The sequence below is a fragment of the Musca autumnalis genome, unplaced genomic scaffold, assembly GCF_047663935.1.
Source record: "Musca autumnalis isolate F117 unplaced genomic scaffold, ASM4766393v1 scaffold_4, whole genome shotgun sequence".
Lineage (NCBI taxonomy): Eukaryota > Metazoa > Arthropoda > Insecta > Diptera > Muscidae > Musca > Musca autumnalis.
The window spans coordinates 183,877,828-183,899,163 of record NW_027411977.1 but is presented as its reverse complement, the minus strand read 5'-3'; the positions used below and the strand labels follow the sequence as shown (position 1 = coordinate 183,899,163).

The 21,336-nt window shown below is 37.0% G+C and overlaps 1 protein-coding gene across 1 annotated transcript; it reads right to left on the bottom strand.

The window, feature by feature from the left end:
* Positions 1-10,050: 10,050 nt before the first annotated feature.
* On the bottom strand, positions 10,051-20,770 carry Srrm1 (Serine-arginine repetitive matrix 1). The gene is made up of 5 exons (XM_073986255.1): positions 20,694-20,770; positions 19,857-20,618; positions 13,446-15,343; positions 12,827-13,371; positions 10,051-12,761 (listed from the first exon to the last, which is right to left on the bottom strand). The coding sequence occupies exons 2-5, from the start codon at positions 19,866-19,868 to the stop codon at positions 11,296-11,298; spliced, it is 3,921 nt and encodes a 1,306-aa protein (XP_073842356.1). The 5' UTR covers positions 19,869-20,618; positions 20,694-20,770; the 3' UTR covers positions 10,051-11,295.
* Positions 20,771-21,336: the final 566 nt, after the last annotated feature.

Here is a 21,336-nt window from a genome sequence, read left to right as displayed (position 1 = left end):
AAAGTACTAAATCGTACTACATTTGATACAATTTCGATTTGTGAGAACAGGTAGAGATGGAATCCTGAAATTTGGAGTTATAATTACTGTTGTAGTATAGGATTAAGGTAGTTTTGGAGATTCGTACTTATGGGTACGAAAAGTACTAAATGGTACTAAATTTGGTACAATTTGGATTTGGGTGAAAGCATAGAGCTGGAAACCTGAAATTTGGAATTGAAATTACTATTGTAGTGTAGGATTGATACATGGGGGTAGTTTTGGAAATTCGTACTTATGTGTACGAAAACTACTAATGAAAAACTACCATGAAATTAAAACCTAAAATGACGCTTGAAGTGTAGGATAGAGATATGTGTATATCGTCACATGAAATGCCCAAAGACGTAACCCTCAACGTAACGCTTTGGAGGTTACGTCTTTGGGCATTTCAGGTGACGATATGTAGTTTTGGAAATTCATCTTTTGTGTACGAATAGTAATAAATGGTACTAAATGTGGGTACAATTTCAATTTGGATGAAAGGACACAGCTCGAATCCTGAAATTTGGAATTAAGATTACTTTTGCAGTATGGGATTAAGGTATGGAGGAAGTTTCTGAAATTCGTAATTATGTTTATTAAATTTGGTACATTTTGGATTTGGATTGGATTTCGGATAGAGCTGGAATCCTGAAATTTGGAATTAAGTGAGAGGTTAATATATGGAGGTAGTTTCGGAAATTCGTACTTACGTGTATGAAAAGTTATAGGTGGAACTAAATTTGGAACCGTTTGGTATTTGCTACACTAAGGAACTGGAATTTTGAATTTTAATATTAGGATCAGTGTTGGTGTGTAGAATGGAGATAAGATAGAAATTTCGGAAATTAGTGCTTATATGCACGAAAAGTACTAAATGGTGGTAACTTTAATTTTGTGTTAAGGAATATAGTTGGGATTCGAAAATTTGGTATTAAAGTCGCTGTTGGTGCGTAGGTATGTGGTTGTGGAAATAAGTTCCATAAGTATACGAAAAGTACTAAATGGTTTTTTATTGGATGTAAGGATAGAGCTGGAGTGTAGCGTTGGTATATGGAGGTGGTTTGGGAAATATGTATGTACCATAAATATACGAAAATTACTAAATCGTTCTAAATTTGGTATTTGATGTACGGACAGCGCTGGAATTTTAAAATTTGTTATTAGAGTCCCTGTTCGTGTGTGGGGTTTTAATATCGAGAAGGTAGAGGTGTAGGGTTGAGATATGGAGGTTTTGGAAATACAATAAGTACTAAAGGAGATTAGCTGGAATTTTTAGATAGCAGTTGGTGTATAGAGTGGTGATAAGGAGGAGGTTTTGTAAATTCGTACTTATGATTACTAAATGGTACCAATTTGGTACAGTTTGGATTTTTGAGAAAGAGATGAAATCCTGAAATTTGGACTTAAGGAAAGTACTGAATGGTACAGAATTTGGTATAGATTGTGTAAAGGGGATGAGATACAATTTTGAAATATTAGGAGGAGATTTTGGAAATTCGTACTTATGGATATGAAATTTGTTTTTTGGGAAAATAAAAGAGTTGGAAATGAGAATCCCGGTTGGTATATAGTACCATTTTGGTATTGCGAGTGAGAATAAAGCTGAAATTATATAATTTAGATTTATACTATTAGTGTACTAAAAGTTCCATAGGATAATAAACACTAAGTGTACTAGAAGTACTGGATATTAGTAAACAGTGAAGCACTAATATTGAGTGAACGTCTAAATGCAGTGGATTTGATATTTGGGATTAGATTAAAATCTTTATAAAAATTCGAACTTAAAACGTATGACATGTTTCTACGTGTAATGCCATATGCATTAGGTGAACAAGGAGTAACTTACTGAAATCAAGTAATTAAACGTGAAGAATCTTTTCAACACAACTGTTGTTTTTTATACCCTCCACCATAGGATGGGGGTATATTAAGTTTGTCACTACGTTTGTAACTACTCGAAATAATCATTGTAGACCCCACAAAGTATATATATTCTTGATCAGCGTGCAATTCTACATCGATATAGCCACGTCCGTCCGTCTGTCCGTTTGTTGAAAAACTATGAATGAAATAAGCATGAAGGGACTTGAAATTCAAAAGGAAATATCGGACACAGAAAAAGAAAGAAACGAAATTCTAAGAGATTATTTCTCCTTTCTTAAAAATAATAACTAATTGATGAGAATTCGCCTCCAGACTTTTTAGTAACATTACTTTAACTGAAAATAAATTAAAAAACACAATTGGAATTTGAAATCGCTCTTTAAATTCCCCCATTTGTACTGCAGAATCCAATCAAAGAGAACTGATCATGTGCTTTTTTTAAAAGCCTATAATTAACCATAATTTAACCTCTATTATTAATCAATATTTAAGAACCTGTTGCATCTAGGTGTTCAAAAGTATTAATACTCGTGTTCAAACGAAATAAAAAATAAAAGTGGTTGAAAACCATTCGTGCTCCTTTTAATGCTATAGCCGAAAGCATACCCTACCAGTTTACATGAAATGTTTACAAAATTTTAATTAAAATAGTAGTTAAGATAATTTTGTTAATTTGATGGATATGAATACCAAAATGTGTCTTCTTTCGTTTCACTTAGAAACGAAAACGTTTTGCAAAGACATGCTGTAGAAATACATATACATATATAAGACTTTATAATAATAAGTTTTGAATTACTCGAATTTATGTGAATTATTTTATTTTAAATATTTAGTTTTGTTAAATTAAACTATGTTTTTAATAAATTGAATTTTGTGATGAAAGAGGATGTTTATTAAGAGTATTTTTATAATATATTAAATTTGTCATTCCGTTTGTAACACATCGAAATAATCGTCGGAGACCCTATAAAGTATATATATATATATATTATTGATCAGCATAAAATTCCTAATCGATTTTATCATGTCCGTCTGTTTGTTGAAATCAAGATACAGCTCGCAATTTTTAAGATAGAGCGTAAAAATTTGGCACAGAAGTTTATATTACTTTCAGGATGGTTTGTATTGAATATGGGATATATCGGTAGACGTTATGATATAGCCCCCATAGAACGGTATCGATTTTCGATATTTGAAGGTTTTAGCCTCAATATCCGCTGAAGAAGAAGGGGCATTAAACATTTCGCGTGGAACTCGCCGGCAGTGTAGGTCTTCGGCTTCCCTTAGCCCCCATAGAACGGTACGTACCTCTTGATTTTGAAAGTTGTTTTCTCAAATGGCTAAAAATTTGGTATGAGGGTATAAAAGATTGCAGAAGAACAGGAGTTCATGCCCATGTCCTAATGTAGCCTCCATTAAAGCGTACCTCCCAATTTTAGTATGTTGAAGATTGTGCTGTCAGTATCCGGCATAAGTTTGGTATTTTGTCTCTGTTTGGAGTGCAAAGCTTTCAATCTGAAATTTGGTGGTATTGCTTCACAATTTACAGTATTTTGAAAGTTTAAACACATTGTTCAAGCGAAATGGTTCCAATTTTAGCCACACTAGTTTACCAGAAAATCTGATATTTTTTGCAAAAAATTAGACTGGATAGGTCCAGGTTATAACCCCCGTAGAACCCATTTAAACGTTTTTGAAGATTTTAAGTACATGTTTCTATCAAATTGGTTGTTGATTTGAATTTTGATACCCTACGCCACATTGATATGTCTGTCCAATTTTGATGAAATTTAGAATTTGTGACGGAATTTGGTGTGAAATAAAATTTGCCAAATTATATTGAAATCGGTTCAGATTTGGATATTGCTCCCATATATATTCTCGTCCCATTTAATGTAGTTGATTCACCAAACACTATCAGCTCGTTTTTATGAAATTTTGAATACATGACGATACTAAGTCTATAAGTATCGACATATCTTCGTTCGATGTTATATATTTGATGCACCAAAAAATCTATATCTATCTAGTGGTATAGGGTATCATATAGTCGGACCCGACCGACTTTGATCCTTTCCTTACCATTCATTCGGCCTGCCTGAATCCTTTCTTACTTGTGAAATTAGTAAGTTGTGAAAAATATTTTTAAAATAAATTGTAATCAAATCGTTTATTAGGAATACTTTGTAACTTAATTTTAAAATTAGTTTTTAACGGCGTTTACATGTGAATTTTCAATTGATTTTTTGGCATTTCTAATTAATCTTATAATATTATAAAAAATATCAAGCAAACATTGTTGCATATCGTCACCTGAAATGCCCGAAGACGTAACCCACACGCAAATCGAAATGTTTTTTTTTATGGAATGGAATACATAAAGCTAAAATACATGCTCTAGCATGTTTCAAGTTTTTACGTTCAAAAATAACGTATATTGCAGATTTTGTTGTAGCGGTGGGTTCCAAAACCAAGCGTTTCCGCGGTTTCATTAATTACTCCCACTCTTCTTCGACATCTGAAAAGTTGAGAAAAGATTTTTAAATCAGAACTACTCGATGTATATGTTTCATACGTACCCATTTCCCACACATGGTTTGCTATGGCGCTCCTTATCTCCTCAACATTCCCGAATACGCCACTGAAAGGAATTTGGGGTACGGGATCCCTGCTTCCGACATTCTCCAACCACTTCTGCATAATTTGATCATTTCGTTGGTTTAAAAAATTGTGTAGGACACAGCAACACTTTATAATTTTTTTGGCATTTTTAATATCGTTCTCAATGCCTCTGCCTAACCTCCGGAATCTGGCCTTCAAATGACCAAACGCATTTTCCACTACTCTCCTTGCCTTAGATAGACAGTAATTGTATTTTTTTTCTTTTTCTGGAGCCGTCACTGAAAATGGATATGGCTTCATGAGGTGATCAGACATTTGAAACGCAGAATCTCCAATTACAAACACCGGGACATCGACCCCACATATGTTTCTGGATAGCTCTTTGAATATGGGCTTCTTAAGCAAAATTTTTAAAGTGCTATTTTCGAATATGTAGGAGTCGTTGCAACGACCGGGAGCACCAACACTAATATAAGTAAAACGATATCTGTAATGTAGTGGAGTAGCTGGTTTAATAAAGATTGTGTTCATAATATCATTTTCTTACCTATAATCCACCAACGCTAATAGCACCATAGAATACCAACCCTTATAGTTATAGTAATCGTAGGCTTCGTCATTTGGGGGTTTTATTTCAATGTGACATCCATCTAGGTTATATACATATGTATGTATAATAAAATTAATTCTAACTAAATAATATTATACTGGATGTGGACGTACCAAGAGCTCCAAAGCATTGTGGAAATCCAAGACATTCAAATCCTTGGACACACTCCCTAATTTTTTCTTCGGACAAAATGTCGCTTGTCAGGTAATGAGGAGCAAGTAGCTCCCACACCTTGGAACAAAATTCGTTGAAAATATTACAGACGGTTGCCTTTGACACACCAAACAATGCCCCAATGGTGGAGTATTCCGCTGACGACTTTAATGTATATAAAGCTATCGCAATTCTTTTATCGAGCGGAATACATTTTCTCAGCGGTGTATCACTTTTTTCCATACACCTAAGTTTCTCGCATATAATATTAAAGGATTCCCGGTTCATTCGAAAACTTTCCTTAAAAAACGTATTTGTACTACTTGGGATATCCATTTCCCAAAATCTTCCATGCCTTTCCTATAAAAATAATATTCATATTTAAATAATTATTAAGAAAAATCACGAAACACTCACAAATTTCCAAATTCTGCCGGACATTTTCAGACTGCGGTGCATTTCATTTTGCCTTTTCACCAACCACATCAATTTAATTAGAATATTTTTCCGATCCTGTTGAATAAAATGTAGCAAACGTTTTTTACTTTTCGCCCTACCACAACATTGGATAAAAGCATTTAATAAATCGTCTTTTTTTTGCATTTTGTATTTTTGCACAATTTTTTCCGCCAAAAATGAACTGAAATAAATTTGTATGTATACATATGTAAACAATGATCAGCTGATTGTCATTTGAAATCAACCAAAAAATAAGTGTAAACACAAAGGTGTATTTCAGGATTTCGTGAAATCGAGTGGATTTCAAAACGCAAGTATAAACATACTATTATTCTCATTTTACCTATTTTATTCGTTCCAACCCAATGAACGCGGTTAAAACAAAAGAAAAACTATTATAATGAACTAAAATATGATCCGCCAAAAGATTTTTATAAACATTGATATGTTTAAAACATTGATCGCGAAGAGATCTTTATAAATATTCATAGCGATCATGAATACTCACGTAGGGAGCTTCTCACGAGTGAGTTGCAGCTCACTTCTCACGTCTCGACCTATCACAAATGACAAGGGAGGAGCGAAAAAAGTGAAGAGGGGTTCACAAGTTTGAAAATTGAAAATAGTGCCGCATTTTGTGAACCCTTGAAAATATAATTTGCGTTGCCATATCGTTATTTTATTTACAAATAATTTTGCAATAACTAAATTCGTAATTTTTTTATAAAACATTACTTTATTTTAAATTGAATTAATATTTCTAAAACGAAAAATAATTTTTATCAACAATCCACTTTAAAATACTTGGTATTTGATAAAAAATATTAAATGTTTGATATGTGGCAACATCTGTAACAGCTGTTTTTTTTTTTTTTTTTTTTTTTTTTTGTTTTGACAGATACATACACATACATATGTAAAAATTGTTTATTTACGCCCGAAGAATTTCTGCAATTTGCAAAAAAGTGAACAAAAACCGTTTAAAGGTCATTAAATGGCAAAAAGAAATGAAAATGTTTAATATTGCATTTTGAATGATGTGCGAAACGACAAATGCTGAGGAATACAAAGAAAACCAAGCAAAATTTTGTGGAAGTCGTTCCATGCGATGCCAAATCTCACTGGATCTTTTGTATTAATTCAAATGAAGTTGTGAAAGATCCCATTTTCAGCATTTGGAAGGAATTTAAAGAATTTGGTCTGTTCCTTTACTTCTGAAAATGGTAAAACCGGCAAAAGTAGTAAAAGTTGAAAACTGCTCCCATATGAATTGTATTGTGTCTGAAGTAAAGGAACGCTTTTCGAGTAAAAAGTTGTAAAACTTGAAGATTCTTGAACGTAAAGGAACAGGGCTATTGTAAATAAATACAATACGTGAAACATCCGATCTTTTCTCCAGCAATAGGACCAATTATACAATTGCTAAGTACAATTCGTGAAATTCGGATTCAACATTTGAACCAATTTCATGGATTTTAAATACAATTTCTCAATTTTCAAGAAGGTTAACCCTGCAAAAGGCTATAATATAAACATTCCCTTTTTTATGAATTTAATCCTTCCTATTGTGGCTTGTTCGTGGAATATGCCATGCCAAGGTGGTGGTTAATGGGCCGATTCCGTACAGCGAGGCGAGTCGGGTCGCGTTGCCAGTTGCAATTTTTCCATTACGTATGGCAATATCGCCTGACGTCGTCAAATTTTGTCGCCGAAATGTTCATTTTCCGGCGACAACAAATTAGCTGTCGCCGTACATTTTTACTAACGAATAAAAATAAAATAAAAAAAATAAAAATAACTTGTTATCGACGATTATTTTCTATCGCTGTACGTAGTGCATTTTTTAAATTTTGTCGCAGAGACGATAGACGAGGCGACATGACTCGCCTCGCTGTACGGAATCGGCCCATAAGATACCATTCCACTGGGTTATTGAAGATGCCATCCAAAATGATTTGTATCTTTTAGGGGTCACAGTCTTGTAAAAAGAATGGGCAAAGGTGGTAAAAAGGTGACATATAACTTGCACTCATGCTTGAATAGAATCTTTGGCATCGAATATTTTGCTTGCGAACAAAGAACAATACAAAGGCACTTAAGATATGTCACTTATCATCTTGAGTGGCCTCAAAGTTTGGAAGTACCTACAAAAAAAAAAAAAAAAAATTAGAAAGGTGTTGCTCCTGATTGGATCCTCTTCCATTCCTGTTTTCATCATATGATTCTGAACCGCTTCCCATATCTGAAAAATTTTGCCCAACTTCAACTCCACCTCCAAATTACGCCAAACTCGATTGAGGTCTTCCTTGCTTCATTGATACACGGATGAACATGTATAGTTGCCAAAAGAATTTCTAATTGTTTTTTATTTGTTACCTTTAACGTAAAACACAAATAAATACAATTGATTATCATTGCAAAAGATTCGTTTCTTGTCGATTTTTTCTATAAAAAATGTCTATAGATACATTTTTTTGTTCAACTCACCTTGATTTCTGTGGTGAGAGAAAATTGCCTCACATTCTCACTTTTTTGACATTTATGATAGCTACTTTTCTCACGAACGTGAGTTTTGTTCTCCCTTATGATGTTTGTAATAAGGGAGGAGGCGAGAGTGAGAAAACTCACGGTGAGATGATGTTCATGATTGGGCTGATTATTTTTTTAAAAGGACCCAATAAAACACGGAATCATGATCCCTAGTAAGAACGTATTACGTCTGTACATTTTTACAACACATGGTGTATATTTCTTTAAAAAAAAAATGACTTTTTAGTTCAAATCGGATGTTTTGTTTGTGTTTAATATTTCCTTCACCAAACAAAAAATATTTTTTCTTCAAAAAAGTGATATAAGTCAAAAAAACTCAAAAAATCGCACCTTCGTAATTATGAAGTTAATTCAGGACCCTTTGCTGAAGATATTCCCAGTGGCAGATTTTCAGACAAAGTTGGACAATTTTGTAAAAGTTTATAATATAAAACTATAATTTTGTAAAACATAAAATTCTTAGGTTGCATCCTAAATGACGATTCTTTCTGCTGTAAAAAACATTTTGAAGAACATTATTTCTTAAAACAGTCACGTATGGCGTTGAAAAACGAGGAAAGAGTCGTGACCGATTTTTTTAACGACTGCATATAAAAATAAAAACAAATCAATTTCAAAAAAATTGATGGCAATGATTAATGAAATATATTCGAAAACAACTAAAATAAATAAAAATTTTAATTCTTTAACTCATTTTCGTATGACAACTTTCGTGTTTTTATCAGATGACAAACTTGCTATCGAAAATCTGTTAAGAGTCTTCGTATAACGATTCCAGCAATGCAAATTTCTTAGTTCTTGTTCAAAAGATGATATCGAACGATTTACAATTAAAAAAAATATATATATATTAAATAATTTTGTATGAGAAAAAAATTGTCGTCGTAATTTTTTGGTGATACCATAAAATAACACTACGACAACGATTCGCCAATGACTGCAAAAACGTCTACGCCAAACAATTGTTTTGATTGTAAAAACTGTAGGGTTGGTTTTTCTTCTGTAGTAAAAGCTTAAACATGATCTACTAACAATTCTATTAATTTTTGTTACCAAAAGAATTCTTTAAAATTTGATATTTTAGCTTTTAAGGAATACCAATCAGGATACGACTACGCCAACCGTAACAAGGCTGATTATGTTTCTTAAGGCCTGGGTACATAAGCCGCTCGGCTTTCTTGCTTAATTCAATTCTGGTAAAAAACTAAAGACCAAGTTCGACCTAATTGAAATGTGGTTCTGAGCGGCTTATGTACCCAGGCCTTTAACGCCATTCTAATTAACAATTGCGAAGCTACGTTTTTCAAAACGTCAAAAATACACCTTTTTAACACAGAAAAAAAGCAAACATGTATCATTTTTATTTCTGATACATTTAGTTGTATTTTTGAGGAACAATGTATGAGTGTGTAACTGAAATATTTTGACGAAGTTTAAACAACACAGAAGAACAACAATTGTTTTTCGATTTTCTGAAATTTACAAGTGGTATGTTTGATAGAACTTCGTTGTTGCAGTTTCTGAAGTGTGACAGCCTTAAGGTCGAAAAACTGGGCATATGAAAATTGAAATAAATAAATAATTGCTTTATTTCTTTAAACTTCTATGTAAAGCTTATGGTTGCAATATGAAGTTACAATTTCTCTGTTCCAGAACTGCAAGAGTCTACTATTTTAGAAAGTGTTCTTGCAAGTTGTGGAAAAAGCAAATATTATATACGAATAAAATAAACACACAGACAATTGGTTCCTTATATCTTTATTATTATTCTTTTGTTTATCAGAAAAATTGCAAATTTTGTTTCTTTTTTCTGAATTTTCATTATATCCATGTTTTGTTGTTTTACTTTCTCACATGTATTTCTTTTATTAATTATTATTAATAATTGGTAATTAACTCTCCTTAAATTACATATGCTCAAACATGGGAGTTCGGGGTAGGTATATAGAGAATAAATACATATTTTCAAATTGTATATGTATTTGTTTTTTTTTTTAATATTTTTAAATCGATTTTGTTTAAAGTTTATATAAAGACGCAATTTGTTTTTTACTTGTGTAATTATTTATTTAAGAAACTACTTAAAAGTTAAAAAACTAAAAAATGAAAAAAAGAAGAAACGGATAAAAATTCTTCAATGGTTTGTTGTTTTTTGTTTGTTATAATGCATATAAAAAGTTTGACTTTGCAGAGAGGGGGGTTGATGCTAATTGGCCATCCAAGAAAGGATGACGTTTTCAAGGGAGTAAAATTTAGACCGCGTAATAATACCAACAAAATATGTGAAATGTGTTGTTAATAATAATAATATGTAATACAATTTTATAACAAATGTAATTGGGTCCAAAACAAGCAAAGATGATGGGGTATTATTTTAGGGGGTCAGACATGTAAGTTTTCGGGGGGTGTTTCCAAGAATTTTGTGTGGAATTCAATTATTTACAATTGAAAACACTTAAATGATGAATAATCCATTCAATCTCAAATGATGTCCAAGTTTCACAACTTCATGAACTGCTTTTGTTCATTGTTGTGAAACACACCATACGTTTTGAAAGACATACAGAATCCAAATAAGTTAAAAAAAATGATTTTGGACTAATATCTTTGATTGAGTTGTTAATAACACATGACGACGACAGTTCTTTTGAAATTTTGCTACACCACTCTGCTTTGGGACAAAAAAGATATTTTGTGGTATGAATATTACATTTAGAAATATTAATTATATCACCATCATCATCAAACACGTTACAATGTGGAACGGATGATTGGTTGAATTGGCGTGTGTGTTGTGTCTTGGTGCTTACAGTTTATGTATACGTCCTTAAGAAATGTTTACAAAAATATGTAGTAATAATTAGAGAAAAACAAAAGCAAAACATGTTTCTTTCTTTTCAAAAAAATAAAACGAATAGATTTTGCTTTGCTGTGTGTGTATATATGTGTGTGTGTGGGTTTGTGTTATCCTAACACATAAAGTTAAGCTAATCTAATTTTTTCATTGATTTCAGAGCACGTTCTCTTAATTGTTTTTCTAGATCTTCATTGACACCACCACCAAGCAGTAGGGAAGCTGTTGTGGCGGTGGCAGCTTTGGATGAGGAGGAGGAGGCTTTGTCATCTTTTTTATATGTCACCTCAGATGCATCGTCGTCATCACTACTGGAGGATGTATCAGCCTTTTTGTTACGTTTCTTATGTTTCTTGTGTTTCTTGCTCTTCTTGCTGCTGTGCTTCTTGTGTTTCTTATGTTTTTTCTTTTTGCTTGATTCGTCCTCAGAATCGGTTGAACTATCGTCGGAATTACGTTTCGAAGTCTTTTTCGACTTCTTGCGTTTCTTTTTGGCTACCGTATGCTGATCCTCGGAATCGGAGGAATCATTTTTAGATTTCTTATGACTGGTTAGTGAATGTGTTCGTTTGCGTGAACCCAATTTGGATTTTGCTTCACTCTCTGCTCTTCTGGTGTCGTGATCATCAACTTCGGAATCTGATTTTTGTCGTTTTGATTCGAGTTTCTGCACCACAGCTTTCTTGGCGGAAGAAGTTGACAAACTCTCGGCATTTGTCTTAGACCGTTTGTTAGAGGATGAAGAGGCGGATGTTTCTACAGCACCAGTAGTTGGCATTTCTTTACGTTTATCTCCTGATTTCTCCCTTTTGCGGTCATCATCATTATTATTGCTGCTGCTGGCATTTGTTGTTGTTGGATGCTTTGCTGGTTCTTTTCCGGCTGCAAAGCTTTTGGCTGCCAGTAATTTGGCCTTCTTTCGCCGTTGTCTTTCATCTTCACTGTCTTCCGAATCACTACCACTTGATGAACTCTGTGGTTTACGGGCTGAAGAAGAAGGTTTTGTAACAGTTTCTTGTTTTTCTGATTTTTCCTTATTTGTTTTCGGGACAACAACTGGGGCAGCGGATTTTTTACTACTTGCTTCTTTTTGTTGTTGTTTAACGGCCGCCGCCGATGCCGCGGCAGCTTTCTCTTTTTCTTTGCGTAACTTATTTTTCTGCTGCTCGGCTTCTTCATCTGAGCTGTCATCATCGTCATCACTATCTTCACTATCATCCGAACTATCAGAGGAACTTGAATCACTTTCCTGTCGAGATTTCTTTGTAGATTTTTTATCCGGTACAATAGTTTTCTTTTGACTCGAGGCTACAGCACCCGAATTGTCCGTTGCAGCTGCCGCCTGTTTTCGTTCGTGTGGCTTAAGGAACGGCGATGGTGTTCGAGATAAACTAACGCTATAACGATCACGACGTGCAGGGGGTAGAGGTGCAGATTTTTTGGGCTTAGCGGGTTCTATTGTAACCGGCGAGGGCTCGGGTTTAGTCTTAACAGGTGTCGGTTCTTGTCTTGAAGATTTGTGTTGTTTGTCATTTTGTTCTTCATGCGACAAATCGATAAGCTTAACTGGAGGAGCACAATATTCAACCGAAGAGCGTCCTGAAAGTGAAATATTACCTTTAATTAAAATTTGCTTTTTAAATGAAATCATTTAAAAAAATTACCTGTACTTTCTCCACGTGACTTGTTTCCTTCACGTCGACGCTTTTCTTCGCGCTTCTCTTCACGCCTCTCCTTTTTACTTATGTATGGTTTACGCGGCGATAGTCTAGTCGGGTCAATGGCACGTCCAAATAACGTTGCTGGAACTTTTGCCTCATCTGATTGTCCATCCTCTTCCCAATTGGAACTAGTCGATTTCGAACGTCGTTTATTTGGCTGTGGCGATACTCGTACTGGAGATAATGGACGACGTTCAACGGAATTGTTACGACGATCTCTAGAGGGCCGACTCGGCGAGAAACGTTTTTGCGGCGAAAAATTGCGATATTGCCGGGGTGAGGAACGTCGCTCTCTTGAAAAACGTCTCTGTGGTGAGCGCCGATCGAAACGGTTACCCATCATGCCTCCGCCTCTACCTCTTCCTCCACCACCACCATCTAGGCCACCACGATCTCGGCTCGGACTATGACGACCCCACTGATTCATACGACCACGATTTCCTCTGTTGTTGCCCCGGAAGTTGAGCGGGGAACGTCTGCGATTGAACCTAAGAGAAGAATGAAACAATAAAGTCAACATTTAATGAAACAATAGAAAAACAAGATTCATCATTATATTTACCTCCTTGGTGACCTCGAGCGATTGCGTGAAAATGATCTTGGACGTGGGGAACGTGATCTTCGACGAGAACGTGAACGCTGTTGTCTTCTATCATCAAAACGAGGTGGTGTACGACGGCGATGTTGCATATAACCGCCTCCTCGGCCTCCACGACTGCGTGATTCTCCACGTTTACCTCCTCCGCTGCCACCGGGGCCGCCTCCCCTACCGCCCATATCCCGATCAAATGAACTGGCCGATGAGTCTCTATTATTACGATATTGACGTTTGTTTTGTATACTGTTCTTGTTACGCTTTAATTCAAAACTGTCCTGCGGTGTTCCATGAGAACGAGATCGACTAGCGGAACGAGAGCGTCGATTACTATTGCGTTTATGGTTAGAAATATGGGACGAACGGGAGCGTGAACGTGATCGAGAGCGGGAAATGCGTGAGGGGGAACGTGATCTGGATCGAGACCGGGTACGCGATCGAGAACGAGAGGAACGCATACGAGATCTAGAACGTGTTCGTGATCGACTGCGCGACCTTGAACGTGTTCTCGATCGACTATGGGATCTGGAACGGGATCTTGACCGTGACATACGTTGAGGAGAACGAGGTTTACGGTCGTGTGATACGCTACTACGACTGCGACTACGTGACAACGAACGTTTTGGTGGTAGGGGCTTTGCGGCGAATGGATTGCGCGGATTTTTGGGAACTGAACCCTTTTTGTCGTGGCCATTTTGAGCTACATTAGAGTCCCGCGTTATAGAACGCCTACGTCGGGGCGATACTGATTTACGTGGAGTGGGACTCAATTTGGCGGCGGCCTTTTTATCCAAAGATCTGGAACGAGATTTACGGTTTCTAGATCTGGAACGATCACGCCGTTTCGGTGGCGATGCTGAACGTGACTTTTGCCGTCTTGCGCTGCGATCTTTAGAACGTGATCGTTTTCTCTGACGATCCGGAGAGCGCCTTCTGGGGGATCTGGAGCCACGTCTGCGCTCCTTCTCTCTAGAGTCATTGCGTTTGTTTCGCGATGGTGAAGAACGATCACGTGGTGAACGATCCCTTTGTTTTGAACGCTCACGAGATTGTTTACGTGGTGATCTACCACGACGCGGCGATCTGTCTCTACTGCCCGCCTTCTTCTCTCTTGATTTTGAACGTGAACGATCCTTTTTATTCGATTCTCTCAAAGAATCGCTATTATTTGTAGACTTGTCATTGTTTTCTTTATTCTTGCGTTCATCAGAATTGGAAGAGTTGTTTTTAGCGGAAAGATGTGATCGAACCTGTTCTATGGCACTCAAGGTACTTGGTGGCAGTTGTTGTTCTCGCTCCTTTTGTGTTAGGGTGCGTTCCTTGCTGTTATCGCCACCGCCACCGACTGAGCTTCGAGATCCACCACGACCACGTCGATTACGATCACGAGATCGGGAGCGTGACCGTGATCTGGAACGAGATCGACCACGAGATCTGGATCGTGATCGATCATTACGTTCACGATGACGATTTTCTTCATCTCTTTTGAGAATTTCATCCTTCTTCTGTTGTATAAATTCTGCTGGTATACCTGTTTCACTTTCTTGAGCCGATAACAGAAGAGCCCATAATTCACCCATAAATTGTCGCGCATTGGGTCCATTTAAAAATCCCGTCATATTAATTTGCATTTTCTTTGGACATGGGAATTTTTCCTCTTCCAATTGATTGTAGACAAATTCTGCCACCACATCATCTTCAATGTGTAGAATTTCGGTGATTTTCTTACTTATCCATGGTCGTAATACGTCCAGCTTAACTTTGGACATGTCAACACGTTTGTTCAGACAATCACCGAATTTCATTTGTTTCATGAGTTTCTTCTCCTTGTCGCTAAAGCGAGTATCCTGCTGTTGAGTTGTGCCCTGCAATGGAAAGATTGGAAATATTATTGGTTATTATAAAGAAATGGAATATTTAATATTAAATATAGGCACAGTGGTAATTTGTCGGTCCCCCACTGTTACGTTATAGAAGAAGTTCGACTGTACTAGGAATTCGAATGTTAAAAGCAGTAAGATTGGCTAAGGAGTGTGGATATAAAATTAGACTTTGCTGATCTAGAGGTTCTCTCTTGTAATGTTGCCCTCTTCTCTTTCTAGATCATGAAAACCCCTCCTGACATGCCTAGCTTGGAGGTCATATCCACCATGTGGTGATTAGGATGGCTCTCTCGGTAATACCCGAGCAAGCATTGTAACGAGAGCATCATTGTGTTGTTGTACTAGAAGAAACTTTTGGTCTGTTCCAGTACTGCAAGAATCTACTAATTTTTACTATTTCTTCGATAACATAAAGGAACATATGCTATCGTAGTAAAAAATAGTAGATTCTTGCAGGTTCTGCAACAGAGCATTTGTCTCCTCATGTAAATGGTTTACTGAAGACATTAGGAGGCATCCTGTTGCAGTTCTCACGACATCATTCTGACAGGTTTGAATATTTTTTTAGTGGCGTATATTTGCATATTACTAGAGTGGAAAAACGCTTTAAGATGGGTCAAATAGGAGTTCAGCCTTTTACAAATAACGTCAGAAAGGTAAGATCTCAATGCCGTGTGGAGGTAGAGTTTAAACAGTTCCGTAGATTTAACCCAACCTTGGGGAACACCCTGTTTCACATTACGGGGCTTAAACTTCTTGTTCCTAAATTCAGCGTTCACACATATAATTAATTGATTATCCAACATTTCAACCTTGGTCGGAGGGACTTCTGCTCATTGTCCTGAACCAGCGTAGAGTACGTGACAGTATGACAGGTTTTTGATAATTCGAGTGCCACCAACACTGTACTATCGCACGGTCTGCTTTGGTTGAGTCCTAATAACTGAGTTGAGACTAATAACTGTGGAGATGGCGTGCAGCGCTGTTGTCTTGCTGTGCTGCTTACGGACGCCATGCGAAAGTTTGGCAACTGGATAGATATGTAACATGCAATAGGAAACGAAATAGATCCATAGTTCCTTTTGATGTATCTGTCCATGTATTTTTGTAAACAAAGTACAGTTTGCATTTATTGTCCGATCCGCATAAAAATTGGGGAAGTAACTTTTTTTTACTTAAAGGACGAACCCTATTTATTTTGGTAAGAATCGGTTCTGATTTGGATATAGCTCTCATATATATTTTCGGCCGATTTGAGCTATTTGATGCCCCAAATACGCTATACATATATGTCCGATTTGGATAAAATTTGAAATATGTGTCGAAATTAGGTCAAGAAAAAGGTTTGACAATTTACATTGAAATCGGTTCAAATTTGGATGTAGCTCCCATATATAATTCTCGCCCGTTTTTAGATATATGGCGCACATATCACGCTATATATGTCCGATTTTTATACAATTTAAAACGTTCCACGGAATTAGGTCTAGATTATTATATTGAAATCGGTTGAAGTGGATATGGCTCCCATATATATTTTCACGTATATGCTATATATGTCCGATTTTGATGAAATTTGAAGCGTGTGACGGAATTAGGTCTAAAAAAAGGTTGTTGTTGTTGTAACAGTGTTTTTGTTATGCTTATTTGTTCGTTCCTCTGTTCAATCTGGCTCTGGGTCTATCTCCAGTTCCAGAAAAGTGGCTGCTTCGATGGGATGTAGCCACAGATCCACTGGAGTTAGATGGGTAGGTTTGGCGGGGCAGTTAAAAAGATGTTGTGTGTCGTGCGGGCCCATGCCGCATACTGGGCAGATGTCTAGCACGGCGCAATCGATTTCCGCCCAATAAGAATTTAGGCGACTGCAATATCCCGAGCGTAGTTGAGCCAAAACTACTCTAGTTTGTCGTGGCAGCTGACGCTCCTCAGCTGCGATAGATGGAGGATGTACTCCGAGTACTTTATTCACACTATAATTGCTTAAGGCCTTGGCAACTGCGTCCGTGTGAATGCTATTCAATCCTGCTTGATATGCTTTTTGATCTAGGGGTTCTCTCCTGTATCGTTGGACCTCTCCCTCTAGAGCATGGATATCCTTCCTGATCTCCCTGAATGGGCCGGGCCTACCCACAAGATGGTTATTGGGATGGCTCTCACGATAACATCCAAGCAGGTACTGCAACGAAAGCATCTCATTGTGTTGCTTTACAGGAAGAATTTTTGCCTCCTCATGTAGATGGTCCACTGAAGATTTGAGGAGGCACCCTGTCGCTGTTCTCAGGGCGGCATTCTGGCAAGTTTGAATCTTTTTCCAGTTGGAATCACAAAAAAGGTTGCCAAATTATGTTAAAATCGGTTCAGATTTAGATGGAGCTCCCATATATATTTTGATGAAATTTAAAATGTGGTACGGAATTTGGTCTAGAAATAAGTGTCCTTAATTACATTAAAATCGGTCGAGTTTTGGACATAGCTCCCTTATATATTTGACTTATTCGCACTGGTGTAGGGTATCATATAGTCGGCCCCTCCCGACTTTGATTCTTTCCTTACTTGTTCTGATGGTGGAAAGGAGTAAAACCTCAAACTTCTTTGCAACGGGCGACAAACTTTGAGCACGATGTAGGACAGGTTGAGAACATTTTTTGAGATATTCGACTCCCGGCTAGCGAGAATATCCATTCTAACGAAAGTATATCCATCAGAGTATAACGCTTTGGATGACTTAGCGTTCCTGACGACATTCGCAACATCATCCATTGTAAATTATGGTGGTTTCTCCTCGGCAGGAAGATATCTAATGCGAAGTAGTACTCATCTTTTCGCCCTGTCACTCTCAGAGTGCTCGACAAACTGTCGATTGAAATAACTTGCGCATCTTTTTGGATCAGTCAGTGTAACCTCGCCAAATGTGACTGAGGTCCTATCGTCCTTCTTTTCAGAGTTCGAGAGTGACTACCGTTGCCCACAGTTCACTTATTCTCCAATGTTGCAAATCTTCACATGATATTGTCACTTGTTCTTTCCACCAGTTATATTCTAGTGTCAACTCCCTGACTCGTCACGTTTATTGGTCTCACAAATTTGGTCTCACTTCGGGATTGGAACAGCAACGGGTGGTGCTGCGTGTACGGTTGATCACTGCGGGCTGTGTTCATGCATCATGCAGCAAAATAGTACCTCACATGGATTCGTCCCCCTGAGATGCACCCACTCCCTCCATCTATTGACTCTCACCGAAGTTTGAGTGCGGTGGATGCGGATGTGACAAACGACATACATATTGATACTTGGTATTCCTTCGTTCCGGCACGGATCAAAATATCCAGAGCCGGCAATCCGGAATATGCTGCTCCTAAGAAATAATAGCGATACAAATAAAAATATGTGTACACTGATGTGACAGCCGCTGGCCGGAACACGGGTGTTGAGTGGTTCCGGATCAATCCGGTATCGAAGAACCCACAGCCGTGGGATTGGCGGATTGACGTTGGTTATAGCGGACGGAATACATTTGTTCATTTATGTACAATTGTTGTAAGGAGACAGGGGGACAATTGGGACGTACCACAACATGTTGTCAAAACTTATGTGAGTTTCTTGGTATTCATTTCAATGAGGGTCCCACATGCTGGAAATTTGATTGGCAAAGCAGGTGGTTATGTTATGTTGATCACAATGATATATAGTTTTTCCGGAGAGAAGTCAACACTTCCCATGATATGGGACTTAAAGTTTTGGAAATGTTTTACTTTATTCATATTAAGGAGAACCTACCCTCGGATGGATTTGAAATTGTTTTCATAGGTAGTCCATAGCAATATATGTATAGTTTTCCGCGGGAAGTCCGTACCTGCCGTGCAAGGGGTTTTAAAATTTTTTGTTCTAACGTGGGCAATATGCGTAGTGTTTTTGAAGAGGTGCCAGTAGTCCACTTTTCCTTAAATTGCAGGCCGAAGGCCGTCTACCATTTCACGGAAAGTATGGATCAGGATAATAAAGAACACATGTGGTAAAAAATTTAAAACGATCCAATGGTGACCCTTAACAACTTAATGGAATTTAAGTGAAACATTTCCGAAAAAATGTCAAGACCCATATACCGGGAATTATACATTTCTAAAGGAAAACTATATGTAGTTGAGAACTACTATTATGGTTTTTAATTATATCCGAGTGATGTCCCTAAAAGACCCTTATTCCCACATTTTAACATAGCAAAGATATAGCAAAAGTTTAGGGTCTATATAGTCAAAGAAAACATGGTCCCATTAATGTTATCGGGCACTGTATTCCACATTTCTTTGCTCTACTTTCAGTTGAACGGCTATGCAATAACTTCACAGGGGCCCCTGATTCAAGTACCTATTTTCTTTCCCTCCCCTTTCTCTGCCTTTAGCCATTCAAACCAATTAAAATCTAAAACTAAAAATTACTTAAAATGTAATAAAAAACAATAACAAGCAGTGCAATGCAAAAAACATAACCAACTTACTGTGAACATCATCTTGTCACCCTTAAATAGTGTAAACGACGTTTTTCGAAGTAATAAAAAAGAACACAAACACACCAATCCGATAACCGGAAAATGGATACGATGAGGATGAGGAATCGGGGACGCACAAATGAGGAAATTATAGGGAATATGTTTTCCTTGCTTTTGAAACGAAGCGAAGAATGTGTGTTATGTATGGTGCTACTTTCTGCAGTTGCTGCTTCTTCTTTATTTGTCAATAAGTTATGTACAAATTTTCTTATTTATTTTTTATTGGCCAAGAGGCCAATTGATTTTTTCTTCAATTTTATTTTGAAACACACTTTTCACATTTTCTTCTCACACATTTGCAATACGAAAATTAAAAAAAAAAATACTAAAACCACACTATGCATCCAATTCCCACTCTTTTTCTGCTGACAATTATTATGTGGACGCAAAGAAGAAAAAAAACCGGGTTAACTCCAAACGCCAAAAAACGGCGTGTGGTGGTGGTGCAAAATATTTAACCAAAACGGACGACTGCTTGTCTTACTGCCTCTCTTATCGACGAACGACAGCAACGACAACGCACGGCTAACGAAACAGCATCAAAAGGTAATAAGAAAATATAGTCCGTAGCAGAGAGGAAAAAATATGTGTGTACTTTTCGTTCCGATGATTTTATGCGTTTTCTAGCAAAGAACTGAACACCAATTCATAGAATTACGGGTGTATATCCATTGTATTTGTTTTTCTTGGCCAATAATCACAATATTTTTCCTGAAAATATTGTGAATTTAATAAAAAATTTTACACAATAATTTACACGGCACAAGCAAAAATTGGAGAACGCACCGAAAAGAAAATTGACCAGACAACGAAGCCGACCGAATGATTTTACCGGCTCGCTCGCTCAGTTCTCTGCCAGCCAATTGGCGCAGTGGCGCCGACTTGGTAGTCGATGGTCAGTAGTGGAATTCGCTAAAGCTGGGTACACATTGTCAGTTTTGAACGACAGCTTTGTTGGTGCTTGCTAGTGTGGCCGTTCATTTTTGTCATTCATCATGCAGTCACAAAATATTTTGTGGTTGCTGGACGGTTGGACAGTTATCGATAATTGCAAAAAATCGCCATTCAAAACTGACAATGTGTACTGTACTTAAAGCGTTCGGCACATAGTCCCAATTTACATTGGGAGAGTTTACTTGCGGCAATTGTCATTTTGTAGGAGAGAGAGGTGAGGCATATGGTAACCCTTTGCCTCTCAGCACCCTCTCTCACCTACAAACTGACAATTGCCGCAAGTAAACTCGCCTAATGTAAATTGGGACATACGGTGCGTTGAGCGTTGCGTTACAACAACCACATGAAAAAAGTGTAAGTGAAGCCAAGTTTTTTTGAAAAACAACAATATGGCTGACGCATTAAAGTTAAACATAAAGCGCTCGGCACATACGATGCGTTGAGCGTCGCGGTACAACAACCACATGAAAAAAGT

Coding starts and splice junctions, on each gene's coding strand:
- Srrm1 (XM_073986255.1), bottom strand. Junction 13,372..13,445: donor CGCTCGAGGTCACCAAGGAG/GTAAATATAATG, acceptor TTCTTCTCTTAG/GTTCAATCGCAGACGTTCCC. Junction 12,762..12,826: donor GTCACGTGGAGAAAGTACAG/GTAATTTTTTTA, acceptor TTTCACTTTCAG/GACGCTCTTCGGTTGAATAT.